This window comes from Cherax quadricarinatus, chromosome 1 (assembly GCF_038502225.1).
Source record: "Cherax quadricarinatus isolate ZL_2023a chromosome 1, ASM3850222v1, whole genome shotgun sequence".
Lineage (NCBI taxonomy): Eukaryota > Metazoa > Arthropoda > Malacostraca > Decapoda > Parastacidae > Cherax > Cherax quadricarinatus.
The window spans coordinates 45,975,796-45,997,453 of NC_091292.1; the positions used below are offsets into that span (position 1 = coordinate 45,975,796).

At 41.5% G+C, this 21,658-nt stretch overlaps 1 protein-coding gene across 1 annotated transcript in view; it reads right to left on the minus strand.

The window, feature by feature from the left end:
- Window positions 1-328: 328 nt before the first annotated feature.
- The window catches only part of LOC128685180 (cytochrome P450 9e2-like), a 106,336-nt gene continuing 85,006 nt past the window's right edge, over window positions 329-21,658 (minus strand). The window contains exons 7-8 of the mRNA XM_070085787.1: window positions 12,881-13,040; window positions 329-835 (exon numbers count right to left, since the gene is read on the minus strand). Of these exons, the coding sequence (XP_069941888.1) occupies window positions 829-835; window positions 12,881-13,040 (167 nt within the window). The 3' untranslated portion in view covers window positions 329-828. The remainder of the gene's footprint in view (window positions 836-12,880; window positions 13,041-21,658) is intronic.

Sequence of the window (21,658 nt, forward strand, 5' to 3'; positions counted from 1 at the left end):
GAGGAAAGGAACAAGTGAAGGATGAGATAGGGAAGGGGGACTGGGGGGTAATTAGGTTCGGTCTGAGGAAGGAGACTGACAGGTCTAATTCCTCAGACCAAGAGCCTCTTCACCACGCCAAGGAGCCCCCCTTGAAGAGGTATAATAATTTAATAATAAACACAATGAAATGTATTTAGGCTCAGAGTGATTTTTGCTAAATTATTGCATCCAAAAATTTTCGCTTGCTCTATTCGGCAAGAAGGGCATTGCTATTTAAGCCAAAATCACAAGTTTTACCAGAAGAACCTTAGGAAAGTTACCTAACCTTATTAAAAACAAACTCAATTTAATGTAGCCTAATCCAACTAATTATATTTTTATATAGTTTTACAATAATTTAGTAGCAAACAAACACAATGAAATACATTTTTTCGTTAGGTTCAGAATGATTTTTGTGAAATTATTGCTTACACAAATTTTCACTTGTCCTATTCGGCAAGAAGTGGGCCCACACATGCCAATAATAGTCGCAAGTTTAGGCTCGATTAAAAAAGTAAAGTGCGGTTCAGTACCAATACTTGTGATGAAGTTTAGCTGACATAGTAGAACAAATACAAGGTCTCCCAGAGATCCACACCAATTTAGTTGAAAAACAGATGTTATAGATGAACAATACAATGGAACTTCAGTTTAATATTTTGGTCTTGACTTAGTGAAGCTTGGATTTTATGGGATGTGCAATCCTGTTATTTCTCTTTATATTACATATTATTGTAATACTTCGTCTGAGGCTGCCGATGTGAGGTCTTCCGTGCTCAGGGCAGCCACCTTACTTCTTCCTTCTCTCTAAATACTGAAATATGTAGAAAATATTTGTTTTTGTAAATAAGGTAAAGTTTCACTATACAAAGCTAGAATTTTTTTTTTTTAATTTTGAAAGTCACATACAAGTTGATTTTTGCATCCCTAGCAAGCTACATGTTGATGTTTATATCATTGTAACAGTTACAGGATAAGATCTTGACATATAGTTTCGTTTAGTTGGACTTATCTGTTTGTCCTGGGAATGACCAGGTGGTGAGATATGGGAATAACCTGGTGGTGGTGGTAGGAAATGGAGTTGATTTGGTGGTAGCGGAGAAATGCAGGTGATATGATGGTGGTGATGTTAGTAGTGGTGGTGATATTGATAGGATGAATACTGAAGTAGTGGTTATTGTGGTGTTAATACTTATGAGGTGGTGATAGTGGTGGTGGTCGTTATGGTTACCCTAATGGTAGGGATGAGGGTGAGTTATTAACTGATAAAAACAAAATATATTCACAGCAAACCTGTATTTATAAGCTACGTTTCGTTCTAAGTGGAAAATAGAACAATCAATGTGAACTGACGTTATATTCAGAAAAAGATAACATGAGAAGATTAGAGATTAGATGTTATCTGTAGCTGAGGTGTTTTTGTACACCAGCACCACCTTTGTTTCATGATCAGTTTCATAATGAGTTTTATTGCAAAATGACTGGCGATATTGTGGTATCAAAAATATGTTTGATTACGGCTTCCAAGCATTGTCTCGAGGCCTAGATGTCTTTATTAGCTACGAGAACAGTTTACCTGGAGTTTACCTGGAGAGAGTTCCGGGGGTCAACGCCCCCGCGGCCCGGTCTGTGACCAGGCCTCCTGGTGGATCAGAGCCTGATCAACCAGGCTGTTGCTGCTGGCTGCACGCAAACCAACGTACGAGCCACAGCCCGGCTGATCAGGAACTGACTTTAGGTGCTTGTCCAGTGCCAGCTTGAAGACTGCCAGGGGTCTGTTGGTAATCCCCCTTATGTGTGCTGGGAGGCAGTTGAACAGTCTCGGGCCCCTGACACTTATTGTATGGTCTCTTAACGTGCTAGTGACACCCCTGCTTTTCATTGGGGGGATGGTGCATCGTCTGCCAAGTCTTTTGCTTTCGTAGTGAGTGATTTTCGTGTGCAAGTTCGGTACTAGTCCCTCTAGGATTTTCCAAGTGTATATAATCATTTATCTCTCCCGCCTGCGTTCCAGGGAATACAGGTTTAGGAACCTCAGGCGCTCCCAATAATTGAGGTGTTTTATCTCCGTTATGCGCGCCGTGAAAGTTCTCTGTACATTTTCTAGGTCGGCAATTTCACCTGCCTTGAAAGGTGCTGTTAGTGTGCAGCAATATTCCAGCCTAGATAGAACAAGTGACCTGAAGAGTGTCATCATGGGCTTGGCCTCCCTAGTTTTGAAGGTTCTCATTATCCATCCTGTCATTTTTCTAGCAGATGCGATTGATACAATGTTATGGTCCTTGAAGGTGTATGTTCTTACTTTACGAGATGTGAGTATATAACACACAATTCCTCATATTGTGAGTTTTTCATGTATTTTTCTCCTCAAGAACTCTGGTATGTAGACGATATGGCGTTTTATATATTCAGAGTTTATTGCGCCCTTATGTGGGATCTTTAAGATTTAATTCATGTTGGTCTTGTTAGTTCACCAGTAGTTGTTCACGCGATAACAGCTACTTTGATTTTGTACATTAACAGGACTTTGGCTATGTTGTTCATAATGATCCTTGTTGGTACCACGATTTTCTGTTTGCTTAACATTTACTCATTTAAATTGTTGAGAATGAGACATTATCATTGATTGGTGAACTAAAATTTGCAACAGATTAAACAGAGCATCATTATTTACATGTTGTTATAGTGATTACGGAATTTATGTACTCCAGAGAATAATTAAAACTATCTTTGATCTACATATCTTTTTTAGAACTTCATCGATACAATGAAATTCTTTATAACTCAGTAACTTCACCTTTCACGACACACTAACAGAATAATATGGTATATCATTGGGATTCTTTATCAGTGCTGTACTCGCTAACATATTTATGGAGTCAACAGAAACGAGCATTTTGAATATATATCATCCCATGCATCATGTCTTTACTTCCACATGTTGACGACATATTTTATCTCAACAAGGCATTTTAATCTGAAAATATCCTGAAACTAACTAAGATTTTGTTAAATTCCACTCCGAAACTGAACAAGATAATTCTATTCCATTTCTAGATGTTAACTAACTCAAAATCAACAAGACTCGTCAATTCCAGGTAAACACTAATCCTAGCAATAACAATAATCTTATTCACTTGTTCTTCCACTACCACAAGTACCCACGAGCTACTGTATTCACTGATTTTTTTTTCCTGAGTGATAAATTCCTTGGAATTTATCACTCAGTTTCTTGGTAGCTAATTAATGCACAACAAGTGAAATGCATTCTCAATATGTCTGACGAGAACGCAAAAAATATATAACGAATCATCCTGTTCTCAGGCAGCATGAAGAACAAAATAACCCAAGTTCTCTTCAACTGAGTAACACCATAGTAGCTGTTACCATGCTGAGAGCCAACAAGGAATTAGCAAGACTCAAATTAAAATCACCATTTTAATACTGGGGGTATACAAGTTCCAATGTGGGAAGTGACAAAATTTACGTAGCTGAAACATGTTTCATACATACCAGAAATTTTGAGGACAAAAAATAGAAAACGAATTTAGACTCAACAATCATACAGATATCTGCATAACCAAATCGCTTGTTAGATTAATATTACAAGAAGTGGCATATGCCAAGTATGTCACTTTGATTCGGAATTTCAAACACAACCATATGTTCTGCATACAGTCAATAATCAGCTTAAAGCATGGAAGTTAATTGCTGATGTGAGTGCAGGGAATCCCATTCACTTACAGACATAACTACCATTTGTAGAAGTCAGGCAATCACAGTGAGAGGGTAAGCTGTAGGCAAGTTACCTCGTACAGAGAATCTATCTTGGAGGTCAGTTCCTCATGTACTTTCAGCTAATTAATTCATATTAGAATTCAGTCCTTTCTTTGTGTGTTTAAGATGTAGCCAGTGAGTCTTTTTTCGTCTATGATTTCTGCTGGGTAGCAGCCGTTTGCATGACGCCAAGGCCGTCCACCACACTTCACAGTGACTTCTCATTGCTCACGTGGCTGCCGTGGTGAGAGGAAGTGTTGCACTTTTGTTTCTCATCCGTCCCATCTTTTGTGAAGTGTTCCCTTTAGTTTGGGGCTATACATCTTTGATTATGGGTAAAAGTAAGTCTTTAACACCTGAAACTATTGCTCATATCATAGGGCCTCACAAAGCATTGCACCAGACAAAAGAAATAGTAGAGAATGTTGGAGTGTGTGAGCATTCATTAAGGAACTGGGTGCAGCGTTTCAAGGCTGGTGGCGGTGTCCAGTTATCGTCTGCCAAACCTCGACCTGGCCCCTCGAAGAAGGCATCTGTTCATACCTTAACTGTGTTAAAGAAGCAGTTAGAGTAACTGCTTTTAACGTAGGACTGACTAGGTTGTGATGGGTGTGATGGGGCTGATGGGTAAAGACTGAAATGGTGGCGATTTGAATGATAGGTAAGGACTGACCTGATGGTGATATGGTGATGGGTATGCATTGACTTGGATGTGATGGGTAAAGACTGACCTGTTGTTGATAGATAAGGACTGGTCTGTAAATGATGGGGTGATGAGTAAAGACTGACCTGGTAGTGAAGTAGTGATAAGTAGGAACTGACATGACAGTGATGGGTAAGGATTTACTTGGTGGTGATGGGTATTGAGTGACCTGTAGGTGATGGTAAAGTATTGACCTGGTGGGGAGAGGGGTGATGGATAAAGACTAACATGGTGGTTATGGTGGTGAAGGGAATGAACTGGCCTGGTGGTGTTTGTGGTGATGGCTATAGACTAACTCGGTGGTGATGGGTATAAACTGACATGGTGTTTATGGTGGTGAGAGGAAAGGGATAACGAGATGTTGATGGATAAGGGCTGTCTTGATAGTGATAGGGTTGATATATAAGTGCTGTCTTGTTAGGTAAGACACATATGCAACAGTTCGATATCTTTATTTCGAAACGTATCGCCTACACAGTAGGCTTCTTCAGTCAAGTACTGAAAAGTTGGTAGAAGCAGAAGAGATGTGAAGACGATGTAATCAGTCCATCACCTTTAAAGATCTAGTTTTGAAGTGGTCAGTCCCTCAGCCTGGAGAAGTGTATTTGTTCCATAGTCTGAACACATCGATTCTAGGCTGAGTGACTGATTACCTCAAACTCTTCCTGCTTTGTACTGGACTGATGAAGCCACTGTGTGGCTAAACGTTTCGTCAATAAAGATTCCCATATAATGCATAGGTGCCTCAATTCTTTAAGTTGTTGGTTTTCAAAACAATTTTATCACATCTGTCAGACACTGCAGCATCATGGGATTTTGATATAAAGAATTCTTCAACACTTTTCCAACCTTCGGACGAAGATCTACTAAGAGTAGTGGATGGTACCACTGTGATCCCGCCTCCTGCTGCTTCGACTCACCTGACTACAGTACATAAGCCACGTCTACGGCCCTATGCTGTACTTCCTACAAGAGTGATGGACTGAACACATCGATTCCAGACTAAGGGACTGATTACCTCAAACTCCTCATCTCCTTACACCTTCCTGCTTCGTATTGGACTGATGAAGCCACTGTGTGGCGAAACGTTTTTTCAATAAAGATTCCCATATGCTGCATAGGTGTCTCAATTCTTCAAGGAATTTAGTACTTTACCTGGTTGAGTATCATGTATGCTTGTGAAGACTTACTCAGCCCTGTAACAACTTCAGACAGTATTACCATGGCTGGCTCCTCCTCAGGAAAATTAATGAATAGAAAAAGAAATAATTCACAAAGATAAACACTATTATTTATTAATGCAAAGATAAAACAGTGAAACATGAAGGTGTATCCTATTTGAAAGAAAAATGAAAAATGAAATGAAAAAATGACATTAGAATTCAACGCTAATATGTACAAGTAAACTGGGGTGTCTGGTTGATGTTGACACCGTCTTGTAGAAAGTGTAGCCGTTACTGATGATGTGGGGGGGGGGAGTCACAGGTGTTGGTGACAACCCAATGGCTAGTTCTTCACAGAGTCTATAGCCTTGAATAGTCAGTCCAGATGACAGGAACTCAGGTTCTTTACCACTGCAAAGATGAGGGGTAGTGTCCTGTACAATTAATCAGGCAGGTAGATTATGCATGACGTCTCTTGGGCTGTTTCAGTCCGTCTCCTTCAATACTTCTCGTTGGTTGGCAAGTGACCCAATCTGTCATTTCAAGCTGGAAAGAGAGACAGGTTACCCACTGCTTAAGAAATCACTCTCCATGATAAGTACAGTACCTAAAAGACATGGTGATTATCAAAACATCTAACATGGAGATCAAGGCTGAGAAGGACTAAGTTTATTATTGGTCAAAAGTGAAACTTTCAACCAATAAGTCCACTAAAATAGGAGCAGGCTTCTACTTACAGTTGTGCTGGGAGCTGTGAGTCGAGTGATTACTGTTTGGCCGGAGCCCCACACGTCACCTTTCGGGGCGGGGAAAAAGGGGGGGGGGATAGCGGGAGCTAGACTGACCCTACCTTAACAAGCAGCCGGCAATCAAACTATCGTTACCATATACTCGCTTGCTACTCCTATCTGTTGAACTTTTCCCTCACACTCCCCCATACCAAGACTTATAGTCAAGGAGTATAAGAAGAATAGGCGAGAAAAAAGTTCTAAAATGTGGAAGTCACATAAGGCAACAAATCTTCTACTGACTGTCACGACTTAACCAGTCAGAGAAATAATTGGATGAGCCATTGATATACACAATATGGAACTTAAAAGCTTGGAGAGCCAATGTCCACCTCAAGAGGCGACTGTTGGTTCCCTTAAAAGTTTCTAGGTATATCAAAGGTTTGTGATCCATCTCTAAAATGAATTCTTTTCCCAATAAATAAAATTTAAGCTTGGAGATACCCCACACAAGGGCCAAACATTCCTTTTCTATTGTGGAGTATCTCGTTTCTGCAGGAAGGAGTTTCTGGCTTAGGAAGCATACAGGGAAGGGAGTACCATCATGGTATTGTAGTACCACTGCACCTAAGCCAGTATTGGAGGCATCAGTTCTTAAACAAAATGTTTTATTAATATCTGGAATCTTAAGTATAGGGTCTTTCGAGATATTTTTAATCTCATTAAACTTATCTCGAGCTACGTCGGAAAGTTCAAGAGGTTCCTTCACAGACTTTTTAAGGAAGTCGGATAAGATGCCTGTAAGATCAGTAAGGTTCAGGATAAACCGTGCATAAAAATTTACAGAACCAAGAAAGCTACGCATGAGCTTCTTGGTTTTGGGGAATTTAAATTCTAATAAAGCTTTGATCTTACTGGGGAGAGGCTGCAAAGAGTTATTAGAAAGGATCAGTCCAAGATATCTAATCTTGTTATACCCAAGGAAGCATTTCTTCGGCTTGGCAGTGAGGCCATGTGAGCGTAACCTACGTAAAACTGATGTTAATGTTTGGATATGCTTGCCCCACGTGGATGTCATTACATAAATGTTATCAAAATAAACTGAAACATTTGGCATATTACCCAAGACCTTTCTCATCAGTCTCACGTAGGTAGCACAGGCAGTTACCAAACCGAAGGGCATAGTTCTATACTGCATCAGTCCTTGGTGGGTAGGAAAAGCAGTGTACTGCTTAGAAGAAGGATCTAACATTACTTGATGATATGCCTGCGCAATATCAATCTCTGAAAAGAAGGAAGAGTCATAAAATTTGTGTAGATCGGTATCTATTAAGGGCATAGGCTCAGCATCCCACCGAGTTATAGCATTAAGGCCTCTGAAGTCAATAGCAAGTCTATATGAATTATCCTCCTTCTTAACCATGACTACTGGTGAGCAATATGCAGATACTGAAGGTTCAATGATCTTTAGTTTTAATAATTTGTCTACCTCTCGGTCAAATGCATCCCTAAGGTGAACTGGAACTGGGTATAATTTCCGTTTGATAGGATTGTCTGTGACTAAGTCAATCTTATGGACTACCGTGGAGGTGACACCTGGAATATCAGTAAAAACGTCTGAGAAGTTACTCACACATTGAAGTAGTTCATGTTTCTTATGGTCATCCAAAGATTCATTAATATTAATGTTTGTTGCACCCGAGTGGTCAAGAGTCACCAAGTCATGTAGTTCTCTGTCATAGTCTACGTTAGAGGTGTCAATTACGCACACCTTACATTCTTCAGTTGTCTTATCAAGTTCGTGTGGAAAAACTAAATCAAAGTTATTAAGGCAGTTAACCGAATTTCTTCGGTAATATTTCTTAAGGATGTTGATATGATAAAGCTTAGGTTTCCCCTTGACTTCTATGAGGTAATCAACTTTCCCACAAATTTTTAATACTTTATATGGACCTTTCCATGCTACTAATAATTTATTTGACTTGATAGGCAAAAGTACCAGAACTTCATCCCCTACTTTAAAACTTCTCCTCTGACTTTTGGAATCAAAATAGGTTTTGTACTGGTCCATTGACAAGCTTAAGTTTTTCGAAACTATGTCAGAGGTCTCCTCAAGTTTGGATCTAAGGTCAAGGAGAAACTGGTAAGAAGACTGAACCTCAGCATTTACCTCCTCATTAGTCCATAAGTCATGAAGGATGGACAATGGACCTCTGGCCTGTCTACCATAGAGAAGTTCAAAAGGTGAAAACCCCAAAGAGTCACTGGGAACTTCCCTCATGGCAAACAAAGCACAGGGTAGGTAACGATGCCACTCCTTAGGTTTAAGGGAGCAAAGTTTCCTTAAAATGGACTTGAGAATTGAATGCTGGCGCTCAATCCTCCCATTACAGCTGGGATGATATGTTGCGAAGAGAGGCTTCACTCCCAGAATTTGGTAGAGATGTTGCATTAAGTCAGATGTGAATTGTGTCCCATGGTCAGACAAAATCTCTCTAGGGATGCCAACTCTGGAGAAGATGGACAAAAGGGTTTAAGCCACCTCTGTAGTAATTATGGTCTTTAAGGGTATGGCTCCAGGGAAACTCGAAGCATAATCAACCAATGTTAATATATATCTATGTCCCCCAGATGAAAGTGGAGATAAAGGACCAACGATGTCAATAGCTACTCTTTCAAAGGGTTCCGTAAAGACTGGCATTTTGACCATAGGTACTCGCCGGGTACCTCGGGAGGATGACAGTTGGCAAACTTCACACAATCTACATTAGGTAGTGACATCTGAGGACATTTTGGGCCAAATATAGGTTTCCCTAATTTTATTTAAGGTTTTACGGTGCGAGAAATGTCCGGCCACTGGTAGGTCATGAGCCATTTTAAGAACAGTCTCTCTGCATTGACTTGGAACAACTAAGATGGAATAGTCTATCTCATCTGAATTTAATTTGAATACTGATTTATACAAGATATCCTTTATATATTCAAATTTATATGAAAAGTTTTTCCTTTGAATAACTTGATTTTGTCTAGCTGAATTATGGCAATTCTGAAGAGAAGGGCAATTACATTGTAAATTGACAAAGGAGTCCTTCGATATATCTAAAGGCTTAAAGTCAAGGAAAATCAAAGGATGGACAATAGGAGAACCCTGGGCTTTGGTCTGGGCCCTAGTCAAGACATTTATAGTATCGGAGGTGATATCTTCACTTTCATCTAACAAGTGAACCGGTGATCCTACTACCTCGCTTTCGAGAGTAGCATCACTGGTTTTTAATCCCACATGAATCTCGCGAGACATTGTCTCATCTGAACTTTCGAGGGGCTTCTCTGACTCTACAGGAAGAGGATCTGAAAAGCTTATGTCCATCTTTGGTGATGAAAGGTCAACCTCAGAAGGAAGAATGGCACCTTTTACATTACCTATTAGTACGGAGCAAGAAGTGATGGGAGCTAGTACGGCTTCAGACCAACCTGTGAACCATTTAGACCTAATGTAACAACGGATGGTAGGAAAAGTGTCTGTACGGCCCAAGTAGTCTGAAAGTATAGCAGAGGAATGAGTTTCTTTAAGGTTAGGGAACAGCTTATCAGAAATGACTATACATGTGCATCCAGTGTCTCGTAAAATGGTAGATACATTAAGTCCATTAACTGTTCCTGAACAGAAGGGTGCTTGGTCATTACAGTCTTTAAAACATCTTCCAACTTTTTGGACCTTCTTAGAAGGACAATCGGGACGTTTATGTCCCTTAACACCACACAAATGACAAACAGGAATAAAAGAAGTCCTTTGACTTTCCACTAGAGGCTTTGATTTCTTAAGATCTGGTTCGATCCCTTTAGGTCTTTATAGGAATTGTGAGCCTCAGCATACAAGTCAGCGGCCTCAGCAACTTCATCAGCTTTAATCAGGTTACGTTCTCTAATGAATGTTCGTATCTGGTGAGGAAGAGCTGTCAGGAACTGGTCAGCAACCATGAAGTCTCTAAGAGATTCATAACTGTGATCAATTCCTGAACTCTCTATCCAAAAGTCGAACAAGCGAAAGAGTGTTACCTGTAACTGCTGAAAGTTCTGGCCAAGCTGTAAGGTGGCATACCTGAAATCTTTCCTATAAGAATTTGCTTTTTTTTTTATATACTTTAAGGATTGCCTTCTTCAGTAGGTTATAATTACATATATCCTGCGACAAAGTTGCATAGACATTCAAAGCTGTACCAGAAAATAACATTCCTAACCTGGTAGCCCAGGTGTCAGCAGGCCATTCACAGAGGGTAGTGTTATTTTCAAACCTGATAATGTATGAAGTAATGTCTTCACCCTCTGTGAAGGGAGGTAAATTAGGTGTTGGAATATGTGCACTGACTGCATGATGTTCAATTATTCCTTCCTCTAATTGTTGTTGTGAAAAAGTTAACTTTTTACTCCCTAATTCAAGGCGAGATTTTTCGAACTTGCGATCTTTTTCTCTCTCTCTTAACTCATGTTCTCTAGCTTTTTCCTCATGTTCTCTAGCTTTTTCCTCAACTTCTCTATCCTTTGCTCTTTCCTCAAGTTCTCTTATTTTAACTTGTTCCTCACGTACTTTAGCTCTCTCCTCACGATCAAGTCTATCACCCTCTTTTTTGTCTTCGCGCTCTCTTTCTGTCTTTCTTGGCTTTCTCTTTCAATTCTCTCTCCTTTTTCTCGTGTCTTTCAAGGTTCTCTTTCTCCTTTTTCTCTTCTCTTTCGATTCTCTCTCTCTCCTTTTCTTCTTCTCTTTCCCTTTCTAACTGTCTGTCTTCTCTCTCAATTCTTTCTCTTTCGAGTCTTTCCTGGATCTTAGCACTAATGAAAGATTCCAAATTTTTCCCTGTTATTCCTAACTTACTTCCACTGTTCATCCGAAACTGGTATTCCTCCATGCTTGCAAGAATAACTTAAACTATCAGGGGAAAATGAAATGGGCATCAAAGAAAATGGAGGGTTCAATTCCTGCTCTGCTCAAACTGTAAATAAACCAGAGGGCTCGATCCCTGCTTCAATTAAACAACATGTATTAATGAAAACGAAGGGTTCTATGCCGGCTCCCAGCAAACAGTAAGTAGAATGGGGTCCCCTGACCATCCAATCTTCTCATCAACAAATCAAGAGTGTCCTACGACAGTTCCCTTGATATAATGAAGAGCTCAATGAGACAATTTGTCACTGGAAAATCTCGGGTCCCTAGAGTCTATTCCTCCAAATCACTTCAAACTCACAAAGGTGACAGAATTAACTAGTATATCCTGCCATGACTTGACTTACAATAAATTGAGACTATAACAATCACCAAATCTTTTAAATACCTGTACTGTAGTCCTACCATAGAGAATGATTACTCATGGCTGGTGGTAACTGTGGTATGCGGCGTTGAAGTTCCAATGGTAGATTCGAGATGGAGTTGAATCTTGATTCAGTCGAGTTGATCCTGTCAGGGTCGCCACTTGTGAAGGCTTACTCAGCCCTGTAACAACTTCAGTAAGTATTACCAAGGCTGGCTCCTCCTCAGGAAAATTAATGAATAGAAAAAGAAATAATAATTCACAAAGATAAACACTTTATTATTTGTTAATGCAAAGATAAAACAGTGAAACATGAAGGTATATCCTATTTGAAAGAAAAATGAAAAATGAAATGAAAAAATGACATTAGAATTCGATGCTAATATGTATAGTATACTGGGGTGTCTGGTTGGTTGACACTGCGTGTTGTTGAAATCGTAGCCGTTGCTGATGTGGGGGGGGGGTTGCAGGTGCTAGTGACAGCCCACCGGCTTGTTCTTCACAGAGTCTATAGCCGTGAATAATTAATCCAGATGACAGGAAAGCAGGTTCGTTACCACTGCAATGATGAGGGGTTATGTCCTGGTACTACATATGTGTACTTAGGTAAGTAGATACAACATGGGACATCTCAGGACGTTAGTCCGTCTCCTTCAATACTTCTCGTTGGTTGGCAGGTGACCCAATCTGTCATTCCAAGCTGGAAAGATAGACAGGTTACCCACTGCTTAAGAAATCACTCTCCATGATAAGTACAATACCTAAAAGAATGGTGATTATTAAAGACATTTAACTTGAGAGATCAAGGCTGGAAGAACTAAGTTTATTATTGGTCAAAAGTGAAACTTTCAACCAATAAGTCCACTAAAATAGGAGCAGGCTTCTACTTACAGTTGTGCTGGGAGCTGTGAGTCGAGTGATTACTGTTTGGCCGGAGCCCCACACGTCACCTTTCGGGGTGGGGGAAAAGGGGGGGGATAGCGGGAGCTAGACTTACCCTACCTTAACAAGCAGCCGGCAATCAAACTATCGTTACCATATACTCGCTCGCTACTCCTGTCTGTTGAACTTTTCCCTCACAGGTAAGCATTGGTATGGTGGTAATGAGAAAGAATTAACCTGTTAGTGATAGGGGGATGAATAAGAACTGACTTTGTAGTGATGGGGTGATGGGTGAGGACTGACCTTGTAGTGATGGGGGTGAGGATAAGGTTGATGTCTTTCTTGGGCATCATTGCTATCAAGGAGTATTGCAGCTCAGGACTGGCTGGGTCAGGACGGAGCTCAAAGTTCTCCACCAGCTTGGCCAGCACTAACTTAGACTCCATCAGTGCAAACCTCATTCCTGAGAGAGAGAGAGAGAGAGAGAGAGAGAGAGAGAGAGAGAGAGAGAGAGAGAGAGAGAGAGAGAGAGAGAGAGAGAGAGAGAGAGAGAGGGAGGGAGGGAGGGAGAGATGAAGTCAAAGATGTTCAAAATTTCATCAGTAATTATTTTCGTTTCATCTTCGACATGGTCGACTTAATTAAACATTATACTTTAAGCAAATAAAGAAGTTTATAATATAATTTTTTCTATGCTTATAAATAAATGAAAATACACAGTAAAAATTTGCATATATGTTATAGTCATTCTTTGAATATTTTATGCACGTGTGAAATTATATAATAAATGTTAATATTTACATATATTGATATATGCTGAATATGTATAGGTACACATGTAAATTTACACTGAATGTATGAAAATACACATATAACTATTTTGTGAATATATACATTGTTATTATTATTATAATCATAACTAAGCGTTAAACCAGCAGGGTCATACAGCGCTGCAGGGTAGAGTCTGTAAGGTCAGTGAAGAGTGTAAAGGAAGTATAATCAAAGGTTGTATAACAAATCTGCTGTTAAAAGTATGTGTCAGTGGTGGGGCTGTCAGCGAAGAGAAAATATATAGTAAGGGTGTTAGAGCAGTGACGACGTCGAAGGTAAATTCTGGGTGCTTGCTGATAGACTTGACAGTCCAACAGAAAATACCAAAGTGAAACTGGATCCTGAAAATTCGCACAGGTTGGAACTGGGCGCCCCTCCGTGATTTACCCATGAGTAAGACATATGTGCTCGATGTGAAGAAGGGAAAGTGTAACCTCCGATACTTGGCTTGATAGAGTGTAATCTGTTATGAATTAATTTAGACCAATGTTGTTGTCAACGGTTGCAGAGGTTACAAAGCAGGCTGACTGCTGCACTGACCACGCAGCAGTCAGCCTACTTGTTGCCTGAAACATGAACATGCCCAGGCACCCAGCAGAAAACAATTTCTTTGTTTTTGCTAGAAATGCTGATCAACCAAAGTTGTATAGAAAGAAGTAGGTGATGAGGCGAATTAATTTTTTTGATAGCTTGTAAAGCACTAAAGGAGTCCAAGACTACCAAAACGATAAGGTAGGCCTGTAGCAATATGGATAATCGCCATGAAATTGTATACAGTTCGGTTGTGATGCTACCTGAATGTAATAAATGTCCTCGTACACCACTGTCTTGGAACACTGCTGCAAACCCGACACTGTCAGAGGATTTGGAACCTTCAGTGTAAACTGGAACTGCACGAGAATGAGACCGGAAGTGATTAAGCAAAAGTTAGAGAGAAGTCACTGTAGGTATTAGAGTTTTCATGCACGTCAGTGGGGAAGAACAGACATAAACTCTCGGAACCTCCTAAGGGAAAAAAAGTTAGATGCTAGATGAACGTACAAAGGGGGCAACTGAAGAGAAGTCAAGAGCGAATGAAGATGAAGTGAAAATGAAAGGAGAAAAAAAGGTGCAGCGAACAAATAATGGACCTCCATTTAGGTCCGTTAGTACCCTGTATGTATAAGGATTGTGAAGGTCATGATAGTAAACAAAATAACGAAGGCAATGGGCATCACGGCGATTGTTAAAGGAAGGAACATTCGCCTCTGCATACAGGTTCTCGACAAGGGAGGAGCGAAAAGCACCTAGACATAAACATAATCCTCGATGATGGATGGGATCAAGTATAGAAAGAGTTGCCGCAGAATATATCTGGTCGCCATAGTCAAGTTTTGAAAAAAAAAATCATTCATCTCTCAACCTGCGGGGCAAGAGGACGCTTTCTGAGACTACCCCATTTTGACACCCGGTGGTGGGTTGAGTACTTGGCTACCAAGATGGCGGAACGTATGGGGCGGAGGATAAACACAGTCTGCATTGAGCTAGTTCGTTGCACAATTAAGTGGTGCTACGATGAACGTCCTACTCCCTGGCATCATAAGGGATGCATATGGTATCCTCAATGAGGAATTGTATGGCATCGCTCTGAATGGATTGACAAGAATCTTCGTGAAATTTGTATGAGTCGGCTTCTACACAAGAATCGTCGAGAGTTACCAGGAACAACGCATGAGTGTTAATTCAGCAGTGGATGTCGTTTTACATGACGTCTCTAAGTACTTCACATGGGTGAAGGTACGAAATGTACCCTTTGAGGCGACGGCGTATAGTCTACAGGAGTTTTTCAGCAGTTACAGGACAGTGCATTCTGCAACCATGGGAGTGTGGAGGGATGGTCCGTGTTAAGGGCTGCTGGAGGGTTCTTACTACCTCAAAATGTCTTTAACAAGGCCTATACCATCCTACATTATGTTGGCCGGTTATAGGACACAGATTTTTGTGTACTTTGCTAGTCAGAGGAAAACATGCCATTTGTGTAGCTCCTATGAGCACACGGCAGCCCAGTGTCCTCGGAGGCAGGCTCCTCGAGTTCCGGGGCCTTCATCTGTGATTTAGCAGCCGTGCGACTTGGTGCCTGACTAGAGTCCGTCGGGAGGATGGAGGACTGACCTCTGGAGCGAGGAGGTCGAAAGGGAGGAGGCGGCGGTGGAGACGTGTGTCACTCTCCCAGGGGCATCGGGGGAGACGAAGGTGATGCGTAAGGAATCTTAAGTCCAGGATGCTTCGACCCAGGATGGTTTATTGGCGGATGTGCTCAAGGATTTTTTGGATGGGGCGGAGTCCTGTGCAGAAGGCATCTTGAGTTCATGTGAGGACGGAGCACTGGAGGGACAACAAAACGCAGAGAAAGTCTTGAGTAAGGAATGACTGGAGCATGTGGTGGACGTGAAGATACACCAGGAGGATTCGCCTGATGTTGATATGTGTGTGTAAGCGGAAGTTCTAGGAAAAGAACTGCAGGAGCATCAGAGATAGACGAGGTCATCACCCTGAGGCAGAGGCCAGGGAAGAAATCATGGGCAGCGGTGGTGAGCCGATGGCTCATAGTGGTAGAGGTGCGACTAAGTTGCACAGTGGGAGAGGGAGGGGGGGGGTGAGTGCACAGGATAAAACGCATGAAAAAGCAGATGCACATAATGTGAAAAGTGCAGAGAGTAAACCCCAGCGGCATAGGGGAAAACCACCCCTTCTATAACATTCAGATGTGTCACACTTAATGTTAATGGCCTTTAGACAGAGGTCAAGAAAGTTTGGTTGGTGTGGTTTTTACGAAGGTTTGATGTCGACATTTGTTTTTTTGCAGGAGCGTAATCACAGGGCTGGATGTGAGCTGAGATTGAAAGGATATCAGACATATGTTAGCAGTGGTTTGCAATTGAAGGGTGGGGTAGCAGTGGCGGTAAAGGAGACCAGCCCCTTGCCTGTCACAGGTTGGGAAGAGAGGGGTGGAAGCGTAGTGAGGGTGGATGGTGTCTGGGGTGAGAGTCGGGCTAGTTTCGTAGTTTACCTGCCGGCGACAGCAATACTAGGGTAAAAGTAGATTTTGTCAGGGAGGTATTGCTATATAACTTGAGAGGTTTGCCTGCTATAACAGTAATAGGAGGTGATTGGAATTGTGTGATATGGAGTGGTGATGTAGAACTGAGAAGGGCGGGTTGCGTGAGTGTCCTGAGGGATGTATTGCGGGATGTTGGGGTTGTCGATGTGGTGGAGAGGGGGGGATACCTAGTGGAGCATACGTTCGTCTGTAGAGGATATGAGGCACAATTGGACAGAATCTATGTTATGCAGGGCATAGATGTGGTGAGGGTGAGAGCCTTTGATGTGGGGTTTTCTGATCACAGGGCGGTGATAGCAGATCTGATGTGGGATAGAGTAGTGTGTATTTATTCTGGGTACTCGAAATTAAATGTAAGGCTTCTTAAGGAGGGGGAGGGGCCTTTTTTCAGTGATTGGTGGTTGCATTTTTGGGACGCTAGGGACAGGGCGATAGATCTGTTAGATTGGTGGGAGATGCAGGCTAAGCCTGAGATAGTGAATTTTATTAAGGTTAGGGGATGGGAAGAGGCAAGGTGGCATTATGGGTTGCAAAATTATCTGGAGGGACAGTTGCAAGACTGTTATGATGGGGGAGGTGGTAGGAGAGATGACAGGGACAGTCTTTGGGGTAGAATAGCTGAATTACACAATGATAGGTTTGATGCAATCAAGGTTAGGGCAGGGTTAGAGGATGTATTGTGGGGTGATAAGCCATCTGGGTTTGTGTTACGTAAATTTCGAGGTCATATGGTAACCACCATATTACAATTGGAGACAAGCCCTGGGGTGGGAGGTTACCCAGAGGGTCGGGTCCTATCCAACACGGAAAGTATGAGTCTTTATGCTGATAGTTGTTTTAGGGAGAAATGGAGTAGGAGGTGGGAGGGTTCCTGGGAGGGGATTTTTGGAGGGGGGGTTCCATAGTGTTTTAAGTAAGCAGGATAGAGTGGGGTTGGAGGGTGGTATAAGTAAGGTTGAGGTGGAAGAGGTAGTTTTAGGGATGTGTACTGGAAAAACACCGGGGATAGACGAGAGCACATTGGGGAGTATTAGGCAATGCTTTGTTGGAGTATTGAATTATATGTTAGCTAGTGGGAAGTTTGGCAAATCACAAAGTACAGGTGTCATAGTTTTGGTGCCAAAGCAGAGGCGGGGAAGAGTTTTGAGTGCTTATCGAGCAATATCTCTCATGTGCGCAGATTACAAGGTTTTTGCTAAAACCTTAGGCAATAGATTGAAGAAGATCATGGGGTCGGTGATACATGGGGGACAGTTTGGAATTCCGGGGAGGAGTATGAGAGTAGGTCATGGACGTATCAGGGATTTCCTCGAGAGTAGTAGTGGGGGCAGTATTCTAGGTCTGGATTGGAAGAATGCTTATGATTACGTGGATAGGGATTTTTTGATTGAAAGTATGGTAAGGATGGGTTTTGGAGGGAGGGTGGTGGGATGGGTGAGGACTTTGTATGCTGATGCATCGATGAGAGTACAGGTAAATGGTAGTTTGGGTAGTCCTGTAAGCATGGGGAGGGGTTTGAAGCAGGGGTGTCCACTCTCCCAAATACTCTTTGCATGTATGGATGTATGTATGGGGGAGGGTGGACGCTTTTGTGGGGATATTGTGAGTTATGTAGATGATACTACTGTTTTACTTAATGAGATAGAGGATTTATGTAAGGTGGGAAGGGTACTTGAGATTTTTGGGAATGCTACTGGGATGAGAGTTAATAAGCAGAAATCACGGTTGCTGGAGGTAGGTACTTGGGTAGGCGGGACCTTGGGGGAGGAGTTTGGTTGGATAACTGTAGAAAAGTTCAAGATTTGTGGGATTTTGTATTTGGCAGATGCACAGGAGAGCAGGAGGGCTAATTCAGAAATGGTAATGGACAGAGCTTTGAGTAGGCTTAGGAGTTTCCGGGCCGGGGACGTAACCTTGCATCAAAGGGTTGTGGTGGTAAATACGCTGATTTATAGTAAGGTGTGGGGAGTGGCGGAAATTTATCCCTTAAGAAGTCAGGATATTATGGAATTACAAAGGAGAGTATTAAAGTATGTGTGGGGTTTTGGGAGGGCGTGGTTGGGCAAAGATGTGGTAATGACTGCGGTAAGACAGGGAGGATTGGGATTGATGGCATTAGGATCTAGGGTGAAGGCGCTGTATGTTAAGCAGAGGTATATTCAGGCAGGGGGGGAAAGGGGTCTTCGGGTGGGGGAGGTGATGGGGGATGTCCGCAAATGGTGGAGTGGCAAGGACTTAGTGGAGTGTGAAGATATGTTGAGGTTTATGATAAAGGTTTGCAATGTTAAAAAACTCAAGGTAAAATGGTTGGTGGGTGTGGGTCGTCGTCAGGAATCACTGCAGGGGATGGCAGTGTATCCCACATATGATTGACAAGTGATATGGGTGGAATTTAGTAAACTAAGAATACAGGCAAGAGTGAGAGAATTAGTATATAGATTTCTTATGGAGACTTTGGCATCGAAAGAGGTGCTGAGACAAATGGGTTTTGTGAGAGAGGCGTTATGCGGTTTTTGTGGGGAAGTTGAAACTGCTTTCCATGTACATGTATTATATTTTTGTTCTGCTTTGGAGGTGGTAAGATTGTGGATGAAGAGGGTTTTCCTTTTATTGGGGAGGGAGGGTCAGATATCACCCCTTAGGGCTTTAATGTTAGATATGGGAGGGGTGACCAACGAGGTGGGGAGGGCTATCAGGAACGTAATAGTTGATTACTTGTATGTCTCTTGGGGGATGAGGGAGGTGGAGGGAAACATTAGGATAAAAGCGTTGGCGGCGTGTTTTTATAGGACAGCATGTAGGAACAAACAATTATATGGGGGACGGTGGGTAACTAGTTTTCCGGGGGGATATCGTGGACTCACTGTTGCACTTTTACTCTGCTTGGTGTCTAGGTAAGGCGGCAAGGGATTGGTCTATTTAGTGGTGTGTCCTTTTGGAGTGATTGGATGCCTGAATGAGGTAGGTTGACTGAGCTGCATGGTGTTGATGTGGGTAATAATTTTGTAGGGAGCCGTCGGAAGGTTGTGTGCCGGATATTGAGTGTATGGGTTTATTGTGGTGAATGTCAGGGGATGGTATGTCATAATCCATTTGTCTGGTGTGCATCTGTCCTTGGTTGGTGCTGGAAGATTCCTCGTTTTTCTAGAGGATTGTTCTAGGTACCGGGGTTTAAGTGTAACATTCTGGAGGAGGTGTGACATGAATGTACATGACTTTGTAATAGTTCTGCAATTATGACTGTTCATTGCATTGCTTGCAAAACTGTAATTGTCACAGTTTCGATTATGGTGTGGCACTAGTCCTGGGGTATGAAGGTAGGCAGATTCTATTATGTTAGGTGAGGATGTGGCATCATGATCGGCATATTTGATACTCTGTTTATAATGTATGAAAATCTGTATAGAAGTATGTTGCCCTTGATACCTGTGTGTTACATGCAATATTTTGGTAGTACCTGCGGAAGTAAGGTGAACCAATGTATAAAGGTTCCAGGGTATGTAGACCTTATGACTTTTTTAAAACCCACAGTGTTAAAAGTTGTATGTGAGCTTTTGTTTTTCTTTTATCGTTATAAGAACCTTCTTGTATAGGGGGTTATATTCATATGTATATGTAGAGGATATGCTTTATATATTTGTTTCTGATGACAACTTTATCCTGTCATACGTTATTTAAAGTATAATTAAAGGGGTACATTATGAACTCTGTACGAGCATATATAAGTTATTTATGGGGTTTATATATACCCTTATATTTGTATGGTAGGTCATGTTATATATTGAATGTTAACCGTCAACATCAGCTTTGTGTGTTGATAAGTGATTGGGAATGTAGTAGTGGTCATGGATATGGCCCTGTGTGGGTCTGTCTTTTATTTTTGGGTGTGTAGATGTGTATGTGGGAACGAATGTCTTAGGTATAGTTCTATTAGTGGATGTAACATATATTTTATGTTATTTGGTGTCAAGTGAATTTGAGCATTATTTCATGTATAATTCAGTCTTTTCTGTATGCACACATGTGCACACACATGTATGTGTGTGTATATATATATATACATACATATATGATTATAGGACTTCTACATGTTTTATAATGACTCCTCCTGTTTGTTTGGGAGTCAGAATGTTTTTTCCATAAACAGGTTGTGGTTATTCAGAAGTATATTGTAATATCAATATGTAAAATTGTATTTTGTTTTTGAGTGTGTACTGACATTGTCTACCATGGTCTTTTGTTATGGTAATTTGTCGGCTTGTGATTTTTCTTTTATGTATTATGTATATTTTTTTTAAATAAAATAAATAAAAAAAAAAAGTTTCGATAAAATTATGGCTGAATGCAGTCGATGCAGAGTTTGATGATCCACCCCCTAAGAAAGATGAGCGAGGGTTTTCAGGGGGTTCAGGGGGTTATGGCAAGTTGCTTTCAGGGGGCTAATGTGAGGATTCCAGGACCACTGGCGATCAAAGAGGGATACGGGAGGTATGCAGGTACAATGGAGTATCAGAGACGAGAACTTTTGGTGAAAGTAATTTGGTGCGTTTTAGCATAAAAAAATTTAAACGCATGCCTAGTGGCCCAATGGGCAACACAGATGACAGTATTCTGGAGTGAGGCTGCTCCTAGGCCACAGTCAGCGCCTGCACAAGCTAGATATAGCAAAGTCATCGACATAAAGTGATGACCAAATATCAGACGTGAGAACAGATGCCACATCATTTATAGCAAGTAGAAAAAGAATGGTGCTAAAGACACATCCCTGAGGGACACATTCAACTTGGACAAAGTCCGGGAATGAGCTTGGGCTAAGATGTTATATCTCCAGGTAGTGTCATATGCCTTTTTCAAGATCAAAAAAGACTGCAATAACTGAGTGGTTACTAGCATAGACATTACAACCATTGGCATCTAAGCGGAGTAAGGGGCCAATAATGGAGTGGCCCTTACAAAAGCCAAATTGACTAATGAAAAGGCTATTGTGTCTCTAAATACCCCGCCAAGCGTCTATTTACTAGACGTTCCATCATGTTGAAGATATTGGCCTTACCTGCTGTGTTTAAATTATAACTATATATAATGAACACTTAGCTGATAAATGACAGCAAATCGTCTACACAGCCGCCCCTGCAGACGAGGTCTAGAAG